Source organism: Helianthus annuus, chromosome 13, assembly GCF_002127325.2.
Source record: "Helianthus annuus cultivar XRQ/B chromosome 13, HanXRQr2.0-SUNRISE, whole genome shotgun sequence".
Classification (NCBI taxonomy): domain Eukaryota; kingdom Viridiplantae; phylum Streptophyta; class Magnoliopsida; order Asterales; family Asteraceae; genus Helianthus; species Helianthus annuus.
Window position 1 is genome coordinate 115313634 of NC_035445.2, and position 17162 is coordinate 115330795.

The window sequence follows — 17162 nt, forward strand, 5'->3', positions numbered from 1 at the left end:
TAGGTTTATTTATTTAAATCCTAATATTTACCGGGTAAATTTTTCACCACTAACGGTATTTACCCATCATTAGTATTAACGTGGTTTGATTACCAAACCCGTTTTTGGGGTGTTACAAACACGCCCCATGTTTTGGAAGAAAGTTGGACATGGCCCCATGTTCGGAGAACACGGCCCCGTGTGTCAAGGGAATTTATGAAGTTTTGTCTAAGGTTTTAAGGATTTGTTCGTTATCGGGTGGTTCTTTACTGGTTGGAACAACACCAAATTGCCAGATATACCTTAGGCTCCAGCGAGAGGTACGAAAACGCAAGAGGTTGTCGGAAAGAGAGAATCCTAACTTAAAAATGGGAAAACGGAACCATCCCTTATTTACCTTATCCGGGCTCTTGTTAAAGAAGGTACGAGTCGGCTCGCTCCTGTCCAAACCATCGGTGTGAAATTCACACTCTGTAAAGGGGACTGTCATCGCGAAGTCGAAACAGGGACGGCTATCGCCTTCGTCTTCGCAAGCGTCTATTGTAGGCTTGTTGGCATTGGTGCTGTTTGTACCTAATTTTTCTACCATCGATTCTCCTTCGGTTGAGATCCTTGATGAACATCGCGCCTTCATCACGGATTCTATTTCTTTGAGTTGTTGGAGAATCCTCTTTTCTATCTGACTTACGTATTCTAAGTCTCATAGGTAAGTTGATGGAGTTCATGTGGATGGACGTTATTATCATTTTTACTCCCGCCCATCTTAAGGTGATCATCATAGGAAAACAATGAGGCTAAGAAGTGGGGAGTGAAGTTTAGAATGCCACATTCTGATTCTTCATGCTCCTCCCCACAATAATCGCACCATTCACCGTAAGAGTGGCAGGGGTAAAAATAATCATAAAAAAATCATGTTTTCTAGAAAGTTTTTAACCGTCGGGATCAGGAGGTTACTATTTTCCTACAAACTGCTGATCTCTCACGACCACGTGTCAAGGTAACACGGTCCCGTGCTGCAGTCTGTATCTGGCAGAAAATAGTTTTGAGGTTATTAGAGAGTTGACACGGCCCCGTGTAGATCACACACGACTCGGTGTCACTTTTGCAAAAAGTAAAAATTTAAGGAAAAAAACGAAAAACCTAAAAAGAAAAGATAAAAATAATTAACGCGGCTTCTTTGAACAGAAAAGCTCCCCCTGAGAATTATCGTGAGGAGTGGGAAGATGAAGATTTGGTTTTGCAAGCTTAAAGTCAACAAGTAAAATTCAAGGCTGGTCAGTAGCCAGTGGATGGTTATCAACTGGTGAAGATGTTATCTCTACATGTTCTTGCTTTATTTAAATCGATCATCATTGATTTTGACGTTTGTGTGATTATTTGTTGGTTATTTATACAAAAAACAAGGGATTTAATGGAAATAAGGAAATTTACAGGTTTGGTGCAATCAAAAAGTAAGCCTTTTAATTTGCTACACAAAATTACAATACATGTTGAGTTCAGCAGTTTTTGGTGCAGTTAACCTATAAGAAAATAAGAATATAATTCGCTATACAGTTAAAGTTCATGTCAAGTTCGTTACATTTAGGTGTATTTAACCCTTTTTAGCACTCATGTTCATATGCATGGCTTTTATTCACGTATTTGACCTTTTTACAACTTTTTTAGAGCAGAAGTTGTTTCTGATGCAAAGAAAGCAACTGAGTTAGAATGCTTGAATCCAAAGGTATATCTGCGCAATTTGATCTTTTTTACAACTTTTTTTGTCAGTCAGTTGTGTGTCTATTAATGATTATCCAAATCTCCTTTATTTCACTTTTTGTTTGTTTTCAAGAGAGACTGAACCTTCTAGTGGTGGTTAGCGGTCGTACTCTGCGTTGATGCTACATACTCCGACACATAAACTATCTAAGGTTGCAAACTGGAGAACAAGGACGCCTTTGGTGGTGTCGGTTTGGTCAAAGAATGGGCGGTGGTGTTGATATCGGTGGGAGTAGCCGGCAACTCCAGCGACTATAGGGTTCCATGAAACATAAACGTTGGTTGTTTTATGTATGTAGTATGCGAAACCCAACACGCAAGACAACATTAATTCATTTTAGTATTATTTTGTAAGTTCATTGTAATTTAATTACATAAGTTATCCTTATGTGTGTTACGAGTCCGAGGTGTAAGCCAAGCCACGTGTTGTGATCGTCGGAAGGAAATGAAGATGCTTTGATCTTTATCAGAGACCCATTTCTTTGTTTTTTCTTTCTGTCGTTTGACATCTTTTGTGGGTTTCGCATAACAAAACCCTTACCGTCAAGTTTATGCATTAACCAAAATTTATAATAATATAAATAACTTTCTCTAGCCCGGGAAGTAATCCCCGGTGATAACCTAGTTGTTTATATATGGTTCTGAAATCATCTTCATTTTAGCACCAAAAATTTACGTGGCAAACATGATTGTTGACTCGCCTATGATATAGCCTGTAAAAGTATATATAAGACATTGTGGCAACGATGTGGTGCTGGAGTGATAAGGGAGAGTCTTGGTGTTCTAAGGGACCCAAGTTCGATTCATGTCTTTCCCATTATTTTCTGGGGCACCTAGTGATGATGGGAGACTAGGCGAATAGGTGGAGATCGCTAGTTCGATCCTTGAACTGAGCGGGTTTTACCTCACTGCACTGTCGTGCCTTCAGGCAAGTGTTCACGGGCTTCGGCCCTAGGTGAGGGTTTTCCCCGGTTCGAAGGCGAGTGTATCCCAATGTGTGGTGAATTTCGCCAGTAGCCCATTTGGAAGATTCGTTGGCCGTTCAAAAACAAAAAAGATATAAGACATTGTTTCCGATAAGCGTAAATGTTGTCTCATTATAGTGTTATAACACATTAACACATATGAGAAACTAATTAAATTCAAGATTTTCAAGCACCCTCAACATATAACCAATTTTAAGTAGAGAATTACGAAAACAAACATAATACACAATTCTTTGATTCTTTATAAGTACCATATAAATGTTTATATGGTCCCCACAATATTCTACTTAAAATTAGTTAAAATTCAACATGTGGGTGCGCGCACACGTATAAAAGAGGCTAGCGTATAGACTAGACTATAGAGAGGGAAAAAATTGTTGAGAGAGGAGAGGAAGGAGGAGTCCCTAAAGCGGTGAAAGGATGTGTTATATAATGCGTATATAATGTATATATGTGTAGGTGCTTAGGGGGAAAAGTGAAAGTGCACTAATTTTAACGTTATTTACTAATTTCGTGAACATAACATTAAGAGGGGGGGGGGTTAATCATGCATCATGTGATGCCGTTGATAGCCGAAAGACAAGGGAATACATGCACTAACTGGCCTTTGTCTTAATTGCTGAGTGTTCTGTGCCTTATGTCCAAGGCTTTATGCAAAAATACTATTGAGCCGGGGGTCTCATTGGAAGTACCTCTCTATTCCTACGGAGTAGAGGTAAGGCTTTCTACATCTTACCCTCTTCAGACACTACTTAGTTTTGCTATTGGTGGGATTTACCTAAACTAGATATTCTAAAACCGATTTCATACCCGCCCCTACCATGCAGATATTTACCGCATATGTACCATTTGATTTAAAACAGGATCCAACCGGGATATACCCAATCAAAACCTGATAAAAAAAAACTCAGAACCGAAAGGCCCGAGCACTTCCTCTCCGGTACCCGGTCTTTGACTTTGTTGACCATACCTGAACCCGATTCCATACCTGGAATAGGATATAACTAAAACCCGAAATGTGCACCTCTAGGCGTGACGGCCGTGTCAAACTCAATAGACCGAACCTCTTCAGGCATGGACCAAGATGTCGAGCCCAATCTGGAGTATATATGTTATGGACTAATACCATAGCAAGGTATGGGACTTGTCCCACATCGGTTGTATGGGCAACTGATGTCGGGTTTATATACCAAATGGGTTCTCTCACCCACCACACTAGTCTTTTGGGTTGAGTTCTCTCGTTTGGTATGTAACAATACATCTATAAGAAACAACTTTGTTGGCCTTCGATCAACTGAAATCTAATGAAGTTAAAGCTTTAAATCAAACTGGTACCTATTTAGTAATATTTTATTTAAAATCTTTCTGCTTTTGCATTGATTCATGTGGTACTTTAACATCCACTTCTTGGATGTTTCGTTGGGTTGTTTATTACTTCAACCTATTAACTTGATCATTCATTACTGGTCCTCTGCCGGCCCTTATCCTCCTTGAAAGCAACATGAAGGAATCACAGTTCATAAGCATAGAAAACAGGTATGACATGAAAGACAAGTGCAGGAACTGGTTGCATTTTAAAAGATATCACTTTAGCATATTAGATAAAATATACAATAGAGATGATGCTGTATTATAAAACCTAAAGCCGGTTATAAGTGAAGTTATGTGGCATGAACAAAACAACATTAGCAATATAGCATGCCTCAAAGCTTGCCAAAAGCAACAACTTCAAGAATAAATTCCCGATAAACAACCTTAAAAAACTGCATCCTGCACCTGCAAATGCGATCAGCAACGCCTTAACTTTTCTCTGATCCGTTCAATCTGCTTGTTTTCCCCCAAAAAGTTTTATAACTTTTTTTTCTTTTTTTGCAGCTATTTACCCAGTGAGATCCTCAAAATCATATTGCATAAGAAGCCTATCTACCGTACTTCGACCAATCACTTGCCTTGAATATAGCTCTCTTAACACTAAAGCCGCCAGCTCCCTTTCACCTTCATGCGCAATCCCTTCAACGATAATCGTATAAGTCGTCTCGTTCGGCATATACTCTTTCTCTATCATCATATCGTAAATCTCCAAAGACAAATCCGTCCTCTGAGATTTGCATAGCCCGAGTATAAGCGCGTTAAAATTGTCGATATCCGCCCTGCAATTACTTTCTTCAATGATGCTAAACACCTCCATTGCTTCATGTAACAAACCCTCCAAGCACAACCCTCTAATCAACGACGAGTAAGTATACGAATCGGGTGTAAACCCGTATCTCGTCATTTCATAAAGAAGCTGAAACGCAGGGAAAGTATTCCCTTTTCGACACAATCCCGATATCACGTTCTTGTAAAAGTCATGATTCGACGAGTTTTGTTTACTGCTTAAACTGTTAATGATCGAAAAACCTTCTTGTACCATACCCACTTTACATAGCCCCGCAATCGCGTTATAAGTTCCCTCGTTTGGACTACAACCGCGATACGTCATCAAATCGAGACACCTCATTACATCTTCCACCTTCTTTTCCTCACAAAGACGCGCAATGATCGGATTGTACGTAGCCGCAATCGGCTTGAACTCTCCCTTAGACATTTCATTAAGAACCTTGAGCGCGTTATCCGTTCTACCGTGAAAAGCCAACGAACTGATCAATATATTATACGTAACCAACGACGGTGACAACTGCGCTTCCACCATTTCAGCCAAAAGCCCGTTCGCCTCATCCCACCGCCCTTCACGACACAAACTTCTCAACAAAATGTTATACGTCACAACATTCGGCGCAAACCCTTTCGACGGTAACTCCCGAAAAAACGACAATGCCTCATCGGTCCGATTCTCCTTACACAACCCGGTCAACAAAACATTATAACTCACCAAATTCGGCTCACCGCCTTTCGCCACAATATTATCCAAAAGCCGCATCGCCTCATCCACCCCTCGCTCCTTATACGCAGCCTCCAACAATATCGAATAAGTAAACGCGTTAGGCACCAACCCTTTCCCAACCAACTTATCGATAAACAACAACGTCTGATTCAAATTCCCGAGCATACACAACCCTCTAACCAACGAATTATACGTAACAGTATGCGTCGGATACCCATGATCCTCCATCTTCTCAACCAACTGCATAGCATGCCCAACATTCCCTCTCTTACACAACTGACTCACCAAAAAGTTATACGAAGCCGCATCCGGGACCCCACCCGAATCGACTATCATTTCCATAACCTTAGTTGCTTTTCGGAGGCGTTTCGATTTACATAAATCGTATAATAACTGTGTAGCTTGGTAGACATCAGGTTTATGACCTTTTCCAAACATGTATTCTAAGTACAAAAAAGCATCATTTATTCTATAATCTTTGGTTTTAGAGTCTGTTTTACCTGATCTCCAATTAGGTAGTGTGAACACTGATTCTTTTGAAGCTAATGCTGCTGTTTGTGTTGATGCTAAGGATGTTAAGTTTAATAAAACCCTAGAAAACCTGAATTTGGCGGGAAAGTGGTGAAATTGGGGGAGAATTTGAGGGTTTTTGGAGTGGTTTGTTATTGGGGGTGTTGAATTTAGTAGAATTGCCATGAATGATGTTGGATTTGAATGGAAATTGTGGATTTTGGTGCATAAATGATGTGGTTTTGAAGTGAATTGTGGGTTTGAAGATGAAGATGAATATTAATAGGAGATGAAGATGAACGTACGAGATGAAGTTAGGGTTTGATGAAGAAGAAGAAGAAGAAGAAGGTGGATGCTACTGGGTTGAGTTGTGTACACGATGAGGGTGCTGTGAAAAATCTTATCGTTGAGAGGGTGAGAATCAGACTGACTTTAGAAAAAGATATTTAAACAAAAGAATAATTTAAAGTTTGCACCCTTGGATTTTATCTAAAACAACTCTGCCCCTCACACTTTTGGATTTACCCGGTTTTTACGTCCAAACTAGCCGTTGCAGCGACGAAACAAAAAAAATAACTCGATTCTATACCGTTTAATGAAAACGTATTATATTTGATCTGACTTATTTTCAAACAAAATTGAAATCAAAACGTAAAACAATTGAAAATGTACATAAAAATAAAAATGAAAACGTATTATATTTGGCTTGAATCATTTCTGAAAAAAAAAATTATTACGTTATAACGTAAATCAATTTGAAATTATATCGACACGTACATAAAAAATAACCACATAAGAAAATAGTGTATTTTAAGTTTAAAATGCTAAACTTGAAACTTTAAAAAACTCGAGGGGTCAAAGACTCAAAATAACATTTTACAAAGTTTTTAAAAAGTTCAGAAGAAGTGTCATAAAAGTTATAAAAGTTGAGGGGATGAGGTAAAAAAACAAAGGACAAAAGGCCAAATAAAAAAATACAACGGTAATTAGAATTAAAACTGTGACAACTGGCACAAAACCGGTAATTTCCGTACTATTTTAATAATTATTTATTTCTTGCAATTATGTGTTTAAACGTCAACATTATATGCTTGTTTGCTTTACATATGAATTCATGCATGTTTCATACTTCAACTATCGCATTGTGCATTACATTAAGCGTTGCGTCGAAACGACTAGTAAACTCACCGGATAGATAAGCTGTGACAACACAGCTTCAGCATGTAGTAGATTTAGGGCCTAGATGTAGGTCCAGAATCAAAAATACATTAAATATACTTAACTTCACATTTAACTTTCTAAATTACATTTTCTACCCACAACTTCTAAATTTTTACAAATCCCATGCCATAACCGGCCCCAAGGGTGGCCCCACACCCTTTCCCATTAAAATATTCATATGTGTGCAAGATATTGGGCATGAAAACTTATGGTTAATAGGATTATAACAACCCTCTTAAAACCTCCTTAAAACGACCCTAAAAGTTCCTAATATACCCTGTATATGAGAAACGACCCTAAAATACCTTTATATTTATAAAAATCAAATAAAAACAAAGAAATACCACCTCTCGCGGGGCGCGACCCCCTTGGGTTTGCGAGTAGCGACAGGCCGCGACCCAGTGACACCAGGCGGCACCCTTTTGCGCCACGTGTCCTGTGCGTGTTGGGTCTAGTGGGTTGAGTCGACAAGGCTAGAGCCTAGCCTACTAGCCTCGCGGGCCGCGAAGGGGATATGAATGGGCGTCGCGGGGCGCGAGCCACCTCTCGTCATCCCTATAAAAGGAGGCCGATGCCTCATTCAATCGTCGCTCAATTTCTTTTCTTTCTCTGAATTATAGTGCGAAATTTACGGGAATAATACCCCCTAAAAAAGCGAAACCCTGCCTTGTTGTAAGTATTATAACCCCCGATCACGTATTTGTTACCCTATCCGATTGATCTAGGGCTCCGTAACGCATGTCAAGGCTCTGCCTGACTCAGTTCGTTGGAGTTCTGTCTCGTGTTGTATGGCTAATGTGATTTGGGTTATCTTACTAACACGTGTGCATTGTTTAACTTTTAATAGATAATAACCAGGAGAATCATCAGGAAGCTATTATATATTCTAAGTCAGCAATGCGAGTTCATTCTCTTTTCTCACCATTTGTGAGCCAGTGTTTCAAATATTTTACAAAACCCTAAATATTTATCAAAATACTTACAATGATTGAGTTTTTGTAATTCTACAATTATCATCAGTATGTGGGGTTTTGTATACATTACTTGGTACTCGCTACTATTGCGAATAGTAGCATGACCGCAAGCACGGGGGACAAAAGTTGCCCAGTAGCAATGCTGTATTGAATAATTGGATAGATACAAACATTGTAAATCTTAATGTTGTAAAGTTATAAAACTGTTTTGATTAAACTGGAATGCACTCGCCAGTCTTTTTAAAACGCGTCCAGGTAACTTAATGTGAAGCTAATAGAAGTTAGCTAGAGAGAAGTGAAGACTTAAAGATGTGGCTATAAAAGTTACCTAAATAAAAAGGATATCTGTTTTCAATAAATTAGGGTTTATCCCTACAAATGTATTGTAATGGAAAACTTGGGTTTTATCCCATCTACTTATTATATATAAAAAGTTTGGTGTTTTAACTCTCATAAATATTTTCTAACGACGGTCATGACGTCTCATTTTCGTTGCCAAATTAATAAACACTGATACCACCGGCTCTGTATTGGCTCGCGGCCGCCCGTTTCCGGGGCAGGGGTCGGGGGCTTTAGCAAAAGAGAAGATGATTTAGTAGGGGAGCGCATGAGAGGAGGAATATTTCAGAAAGTATAATATCAAAGTCAAGATCTCCCATGACAGTAACTAATAATAATAATAATAATAATAATAATAATAATAATAATAATAACAATAATAATAATAATAATAATAAAAAGTAGTAATAATAATAATAATAATAATAATAATAATAATAATAATAATAATAATAATAACAACAATCAAACACGAACTTGTTAAATATGTGTTATGTTTTCGTTTTCGTGTCTAAAATTGCTAAACCTAATAAAAAGTTTAAAGTGTAACAAAAGATAGAAAAGTAAAATAATCATATAAAATGTACCTTTTATTTGAATGACAAATTAACATACTTTTAAATACTTATATGAATAGAGGGGTGATATGTATCACCACACCATGTCTATAAGAGACATATATGAAAAACAACAACATAGCTAATGAAAAAGATATATTTTTATGTGTGTATACACACACATGTATATATATTTTTATTATTTTTTTCTTTAATCAAATAACTAGATAAATGATCATATACAAGAGCCATAATTCGTATCAAGTGTTAAAGTGTAACAAAAGATAGAAAAGTAAAATAATCATAATGACAAATTAATATACTTTTAAATACTTATATGAATAGAGGGGTGATATGTATCACCACACCATGTCTATAAGAGACATATATGAAAAACAACAACATAGCTAATGAAAAAGATATATTTTTATGTGTGTATACACACACATGTATATATATATTTTTATTATTTTTTTTCTTTAATCAAATAACTAGATAAATGATCATATACAAGAGCCATAATTCGTACCAAGTGTAGGAGCAAGTTTTGGCCTTTGATCAAGCAAATCTAATTGTTAAGGTTGAGTGGTACCAAAATATATAAACCATATAAGAAAAAATAAGTGAAACAAGTGGGGAAGGACAAAATAGTAAGATCCCATATTGGTGACTCATAAACTCATTTTCTTACGATTTGCAAAAGACCATAACTTTTTCATACGATAATATTTTTTTTTTAAATTATACCATATTAACGAACATTTCATTCTCTTTAATTTGAGTAGGCTATTGCTATCGTTTTCTTAATTTTTGAAATTTTTTATTTTACAACCTATAAAGTTACGTGATTATGTTCTGGTACATAATTATGTAACATGTATTATTCATAAAACAAGTGTAACGTTATGAAATAAGTGTAACGTTACGTGATTATGTATTAACACGTAATTACGTAACAATAGTTGAATATGTACCATTACTACGTGATTACTTGAAAACTCACTAACTGATTACTTACTAACCATAACTGTAATAAAAAAAACAAACATATAATATATAGGCTAATATTTTAGGTCTAATAATGAATTAAGTATGAATGCAATACAAACATTAACCCTATCAACCTATAATTGTCGTATATTACAAATTTAATCATGTAATAATGCATAAACACTTAAGTTTCATTATTGGTTTATATTGAATGTGTAATCACGTATTCTCTAAAAAATTAAAAATTAAGAAAACTATAACAATAACCTACTCAAATATAGAAAAATTACTCTCTTATACAGTAACCAATCTCTAGATAACTATGGTACAAGGCCATCGATATCATGTGATGATAAAGTATCTCTTGTACCTTAGAGGTAGAGAGTTGAAAGACACCTCCATATTTTTCGACTTTTAGTAATTAGTTTTTTCTTTTTAATAAAGTTTTATTGTTGTCACTTTTTCCCTACGTTTTATGTAAAGTTTATACAATATCTCATTGTCACTCTCTATTGTATATTACGTGTCGATATAAGTTTGAGTTCGAACACAAAACTTTGTTTGATTGTCATAAATAAATAAGAGTAAAATGCCAAAATGGTCCTTGAGTTTATATCACTTTTGCCAACTGGATGGAAATGACAACATAAATAAAACCTTAGGGACCCAGATACAAAAAAATTTATTTTTGAATTGAAATGACAAAAGTAACCTAAACTCAGGGATCATTTTAACATTTTAATCATAAATAAATAAATAAATAAATAAATATGGAGGTTGTTTGGGTTAGCTTATTTTGGAAGAAATTATAACTTATTGACTTATAAAAGTTAATAAGTTGTTTTTATTGTATTTGGGTTAGCTTAAAAGTTAATAAGTTGTTTTTATAGTGTTTGGGTTAGCTTATTTAAGTTGTTTTTGTGTGTTGAAAAGTTGAGAATGATAAGTTAGTATTTGTAACTTATAACTTATATATTTTGAGAATGAATCCCAAACACCCCCATGGTATCAATAAAGTTATCACTTTCCATAGAGTAAATTGCCATTTTAGTGTCACACTCCAACCGATGGCGGAATCATCCGGGCGCGGCACTGAGCGAAACAGATTATCCAGAAGAAATCCATAACAACTAATATTACCAAATATTTTTAAGTTACGCCCCATACCATAACATATCCAGCAAAATAATTATTACAGACATAGTATCTCAAAGACAAATAAAAGTTGTTCCGACAACTCATGAATTAATTATTTTGTTTCTAGACTCTCCTAAGCTTGATTTCAAATCATCCAGCAATCCTAGCATCTTAAACATCTGTCACATACGTTAAAATAGAGGTCAATACACATAGTGTAAAGGTGAGCATACAAGTTTAATAGTATATATAGTAGCGAAAGCGAGTTTACGCATAACTAGCGTGTAACACGTAATAATGCGAAGCAAGTAGGTTATCGACAATGAAAAATGGACAGACATGACTGCGAGTTGTAGAATGCGCAACACATATCACCACTGTGACACGTGAAGTAAAACCCTTAACAACCCCTGTCCACGACAGGTGCTGAGTCCAAACTATAGTACTATCGTTGCTAAGGTGGCAGGCAACAATCACTGTGTAAACATAACATACAAGCATTCATCGTGTAACACGTATAACATGCAATAACGGCCAGCGCATAAAAGTGTTTGCGTTGTGTGTCGATTGTGATTTCAAATAGGTAACATATGTAGCACCCAAAAGTGCGTAAAGCAAAAAGGGTTCGAGTATACTCACAGATCGTGTTTAAAATAAACACAGTCTTGGATTGGATTGAAGGGAGTGCTGGAAAGTTAGCCTGATTACAGAACGATAGCATACGCGATGAACAGTGAGTGAAACGGTGTCGCGTGAACTGAATAACGAAGGGCCATTCGATCGGATGACAATCCGGACGGATGGTCATCCGGTCAGATGGCTATTCGGTTGGATTATCATTCGTTTGGGATGGATGTGTTTGTGTGTGATGTCTTTGAAGTTTTCGTTGTAGCATTTTAAAATGAGAGAAGTATCTCTACCTTTCAAGTCGTTCGATCGAACGGTCATCCGGATGGATGGTCGTTCAATCGGATGGTGATCCGTTCCAAGTGAGACATTTCACAAAAAAAAGTTCACAGTAGGATGGTCATTCGATCGGATGGTCGTCCAATCTGATGACCATTCGTTTGGTTGTTGACATTTATTGTAAATTGTTTAAGTATTTGAGCCCATAAGTCATCCGATTGGGTTGTCGTTCGATTAGATGGCAATCCGATCGGACGGCAGTCCGTTCAGCGACCTGATCGTTTGAAACTTACAAAATTTTGTTAAGTCTGAAAAGTTTGCGGTTTGAACGTGTTTAAACAACGGGACCTCCATCAAGTCCAAGTCATCCGATCTTATGGGAATCACCCCATTCGATCAGTTAACTGTTCATGACAGTTGTTCATGTTCAACCCGCTAAGTCGGTTATCTCGTCGATAAGAATCAGTTCTCAGACCGACACTTCACTAGAGAATGAGTGGAAGGCCTGAATGAGCTCCAATTCTATCGGTTTTGAGTGCAAGAGTGTAAAAGGGTTGAAAGAAGTTTAAATCGGTTTGAAAATGTTTAGATTTAGGTGAAATCAGTGTTTAAACATGTTGAAATCTCTTAGATCTGAGTTGTTCTTGGTGGAATGAGGTCACACTTTGAAGTTCATGAGAACCCATGATGACATCATCCTAGAACAGCCCAAATCAGCCGATTTCATGGTTAAAAGTTAAGATTTGATGGTGAAAAAGATGAAGGAGTGTGTGTAGATCAAGAATGTACAAGATTTGAGTCAAGAACTTACAAGAATCGCGAGGAATCGAGAGAAATAGAGCCAAAAGTGTGCTGGTCGAACGAGAGCTGTCACATCACATGAACAGTGATGTGACAGGTGCTATTTATAGGTGAGAGGGTGAGAAAGGCGGTGTGAGTGTGCGGTCGGAGGGCAATCCAATCGGATGGTTCGAGTGTGTTGGGTTTCGATGTTTCGTTTCGTGCGTTGGGCGTTGTGATGCGGTTAAGCGAGTGTCGATTAAGTGATGCAATAGATTTAAATAATAGCCACACAAATAACATAACCTACATTCAATCAACATAAATAAACTTGCGTTTCCAGTTCGCGATGCGATTGCATTGCGATAGAGATACGATTGTTTTTTCGATTAATCACCACAAACATATAATCAAACATGCACAAGTAACACATAGATAACACACACACATAAAACAATATCCAGAACATGCGATTCAGGTTGCGACACGATTGCAATGAGATTAGCGTTAAATAGATTAGCGATAAACTGCGATTATTAGCATTTACTCCACATAATAGTTAAGCAATGAGTGACAGATCGCATTTAGCAATCCTTTCTTCCTTTGACTTTGAATTTGACTTTGACTTGTACTTTGACTTCAAAAACGCGAGTTGTTACATTTAATCCCTGAGGTTTGTCTCAAATTGCCATTTTAGTCCACATAGTTTTTTTTCTCCTCTGGGTCCTTGAGATTTCCATTTTTTTTTTACAATTTTGATCACATTGCCTAACTCCGTCCAAAAATCCCAGTTTTAACCAGGGGTATTTTTAACATTTTCGTTATATACTTTTGCCATTTTAGTTCAAAACCTATTTTACATTAAAATAAATAAAAAAAGTTAATGTTATAAAAACGCACACATATTAAATTAATAATATTGGTTTACTTTTTCTATTTGTTAACTTAAAAGTCCATTGATTAAAAAACATAAAGCATAAAATAATATATATAAACAAACATATAACATTATATATACAGACACATGTACTGTGTCTCAACTCTTCCACACACACACTCTCTCTCTCACACACACATACTCTCTCTCTACAGCTCCACCAAACTACCACCAGTTACCGCCAACTTCCGCCACGGAACCACCACCATCAAAAGCGTCAGTGGCGATATATGGGCAAATCTGGTGACATGCAATCATTATATTGACATATTTGGTGAAACATAGGCAACTAGGGTTCCGACGCCACCATTGATCCTATTTCCGGTGAGTTCCTATCATCTCCGATCGTGGTTGTTTTCGGCGACTAAGGTATGGTTAGACACCGTTGACCCCATTTTGGGCCTCTATTGCTTGATTCTTGTTGTTTTTGTATTTGTTGGCGGTAATGGTGATGGCGGCATTTGGTGGAGGTGATAGGGGCGTGGGCTGATGTTGGTGATCACGGTGCTAAATGTTAGTGCACCTACGTCTGCTGACTACGTCTTTCATCAAGTCATGAAGATTGAGGAGATCAGAGATGACACAGAATCCTAGAATAGGTTATTTGTATATGGATCGCTTTTATGTCATTGTTCTAGGATCGCTTTTAGGTCATTAATGTTCTGGATCGCTTATATGATCATGTCTGGATCGCCTATATGGCATTATGTCTGGTTCGCTTATATGGACTGCCATATAAGCGACCCATGATGTCTATAAATAGCTAGGGGCGATCCACAACACAAAGGATGGTGTAGATTCTTCCGGTAAGCCACGAAGTGCTGCCGAAGTGCTGTGAAACCTTGTAATTGCATTGGAAATCAATACAACAGCGATATTAAAGTGAATACGGCTACAATAGCATCAGATTATTAGTTTCCGCCTCTTAATCTGAACGAGAGCTTCTCTGAACGACTCAAATAGGTCGGAACACGATCCTACAAGTGGTATCAGAGCTCAGGAGGAGGAGTTCTTGCCATTTTAGCTGATATTCTTCTGATTTTCTACTCTTTCTTCACTTTTTCAAAATTTTTCAAGGTAAAACAAGCTCAAAATCACACTATAAACTCGGAATCATGAATTAACTAATCCTTGAAGTTTTCAGAACTAAAATCGAAGTAGAAACCGAGATTTTAGGTGACTTGTACATTCAGGATCGCTCAAAAGGTGATGTCATCATCTGGATAGCTCAAAATAGTTTGTCTGGATCGCTCCAAGTATCAATTTTGATGTGTGAATCGCTCGAAATCTTGATTGTGAACCGCTCGAGTTGACCTTTGTGAACCGCTCGAACTGTTATTATTGACTCGCTCTTGTGACTGATTGTGAATCGCTCGAATAGACATCTTACCTGGACCGCTCGAACAGACATCTTACTTGGACCGCTCGAACCGACATCTTACTTGGACCGCTCGAACCGACATCTTACTTGGATCGCTCAAAATTAAAAGTCGTTGGACCGCTTTTGTGAACAGATTGAAAAATTTGAAAATCTTTGTGAATTAGTGAACATTTGAAAGATGGATACTGATTTTTATAATGCTTTTGCTACTCCAACCTCGATTACTCAAAGTGCTTTGATCGAAAATGAAACCGGAACGTCTCAAAAACCACCGAAACTCATGGATATTGATGATTACAACGTGTGGTCGGAACGATTCGGAAATTGGGTAGAAGCTTATCATCTTGATGCGTGGGAACATACTGAAGTACCATATACTAAACCCACGAAAGACAATGTTGTGAATGGTACTCCACTAACACTTAGGGAAATGAGTACTGTGGATAAGAAGAAATATCGAGATGAGAAGCTTATGGTGAGTCTACTTCAGCAGGCGATAAAAGAAGATATTCTGATCTTGCTTCAACATGACGGAACTGCATATTCAATTTGGACAGAGTTAGAAGCAAAGTTTACAGGGAGTGATGAAATGTTAAGAAACAAAATGTCGCTCATGAAAAAGGAATTTGATCTGTTTAGGGGATTGAAAAATGAAACCACCAAACAAATTATTGACAGATATTGTAATTTGGTGAAAAATATGACAAAATTGGGTGTTAAGAAAGATACTGATGAGTTAATTGAAAAACTTGCAGATGCGCTTCCATATGAAATCTGGGGAACATTCTTAATGATGCTGAAGTCAAACAAAGAAGAATACAAAAAGATGAAACTAGGAGACTTCATCAAGCATTTAGAAGCACAAGAGATGGAGCAGAGAAAGATCGCTAGGATGAAGAACTACGATGGAGAGCAGGATATCAGTCTGTACTACAAGCATGGTGCTACTGATTCAACAAAGTTTTCACCTAAGATCGAAACTGCCTACAGCGTTAAAGATTCTACTGAAGTGAAGACATCTCAGGGATCAAGCAGCAGCACAAGATTTTCATCTTTTGATCCTAACATCTCTGTAACAAAGAGTGGTAGAAAACTTCAGTGTAACATTGTGTTGAGTCTTGAAAATGATCAAAATTACTCTGAAGATATTGCTAAAAACCAAATGTCTTTGTTAGGGATGATTCTGGAATCTTATAGTTGTTTTGTTGCAGGAAAGATCGGTAATCCAATGCTCACGAAAGAGGATTACGATCAAATTGATGCTGAAGAAATGGAGTTGATGGATATAAAATGGTGTATGGCGAGTGTGATGAGACGTGCTGAAAAGTTCAAACAAATTACTGGCCGTGATGATTTTCGTGATGCAAATGTTTCAGCTTTAGGTTTTGACAAATCTAAAGTTACATGTTTTCGTTGCAGGGAGAAAGGGCATTTCAAGAGGGAATGTAAAAACCGTGAAGCTACCGGTGCCCAGAATCCTTTCGGAAACAATGATTATCACAAGAAGGCCATCTATCATCAAATCACTCAACCAGCACCACAGCATCAGGCACAAACAGCTCATGGAAGAGATGTGATTGATAAAAAGGCTTGTGTTGTTAGTCAGGAAAAGTATGATAATTTTACTTGGGAAAAGTATCTTCCAAAAGAAAGCAAAGTATGTGTAGCTGAACAAAATGACGAGAAGATGGCTGAAGGATTTACTTGGGATGATTTTTGTCAAGATCAAGATTTTATGGCCAAAAATACTTCTCATGCTTTCTTTGCTAATGCTTATGATTTGAAATGTGCAGAAAGGTGCAGAAAAGTAATGGAAGCTGCTG

At 37.2% G+C, this 17162-nt stretch overlaps 1 protein-coding gene across 1 annotated transcript; it reads right to left on the bottom strand.

Annotated features, from left to right (window-relative positions):
• Positions 1–4290: 4290 nt before the first annotated feature.
• LOC110942208 (pentatricopeptide repeat-containing protein At1g79080, chloroplastic) lies at positions 4291–6533 on the bottom strand. The gene has a single exon (XM_022183954.2). It carries the CDS (start codon positions 6301–6303, stop codon positions 4603–4605), a length of 1701 nt encoding a protein of 566 aa, XP_022039646.1. The 5' UTR covers positions 6304–6533; the 3' UTR covers positions 4291–4602.
• Positions 6534–17162: the final 10629 nt, after the last annotated feature.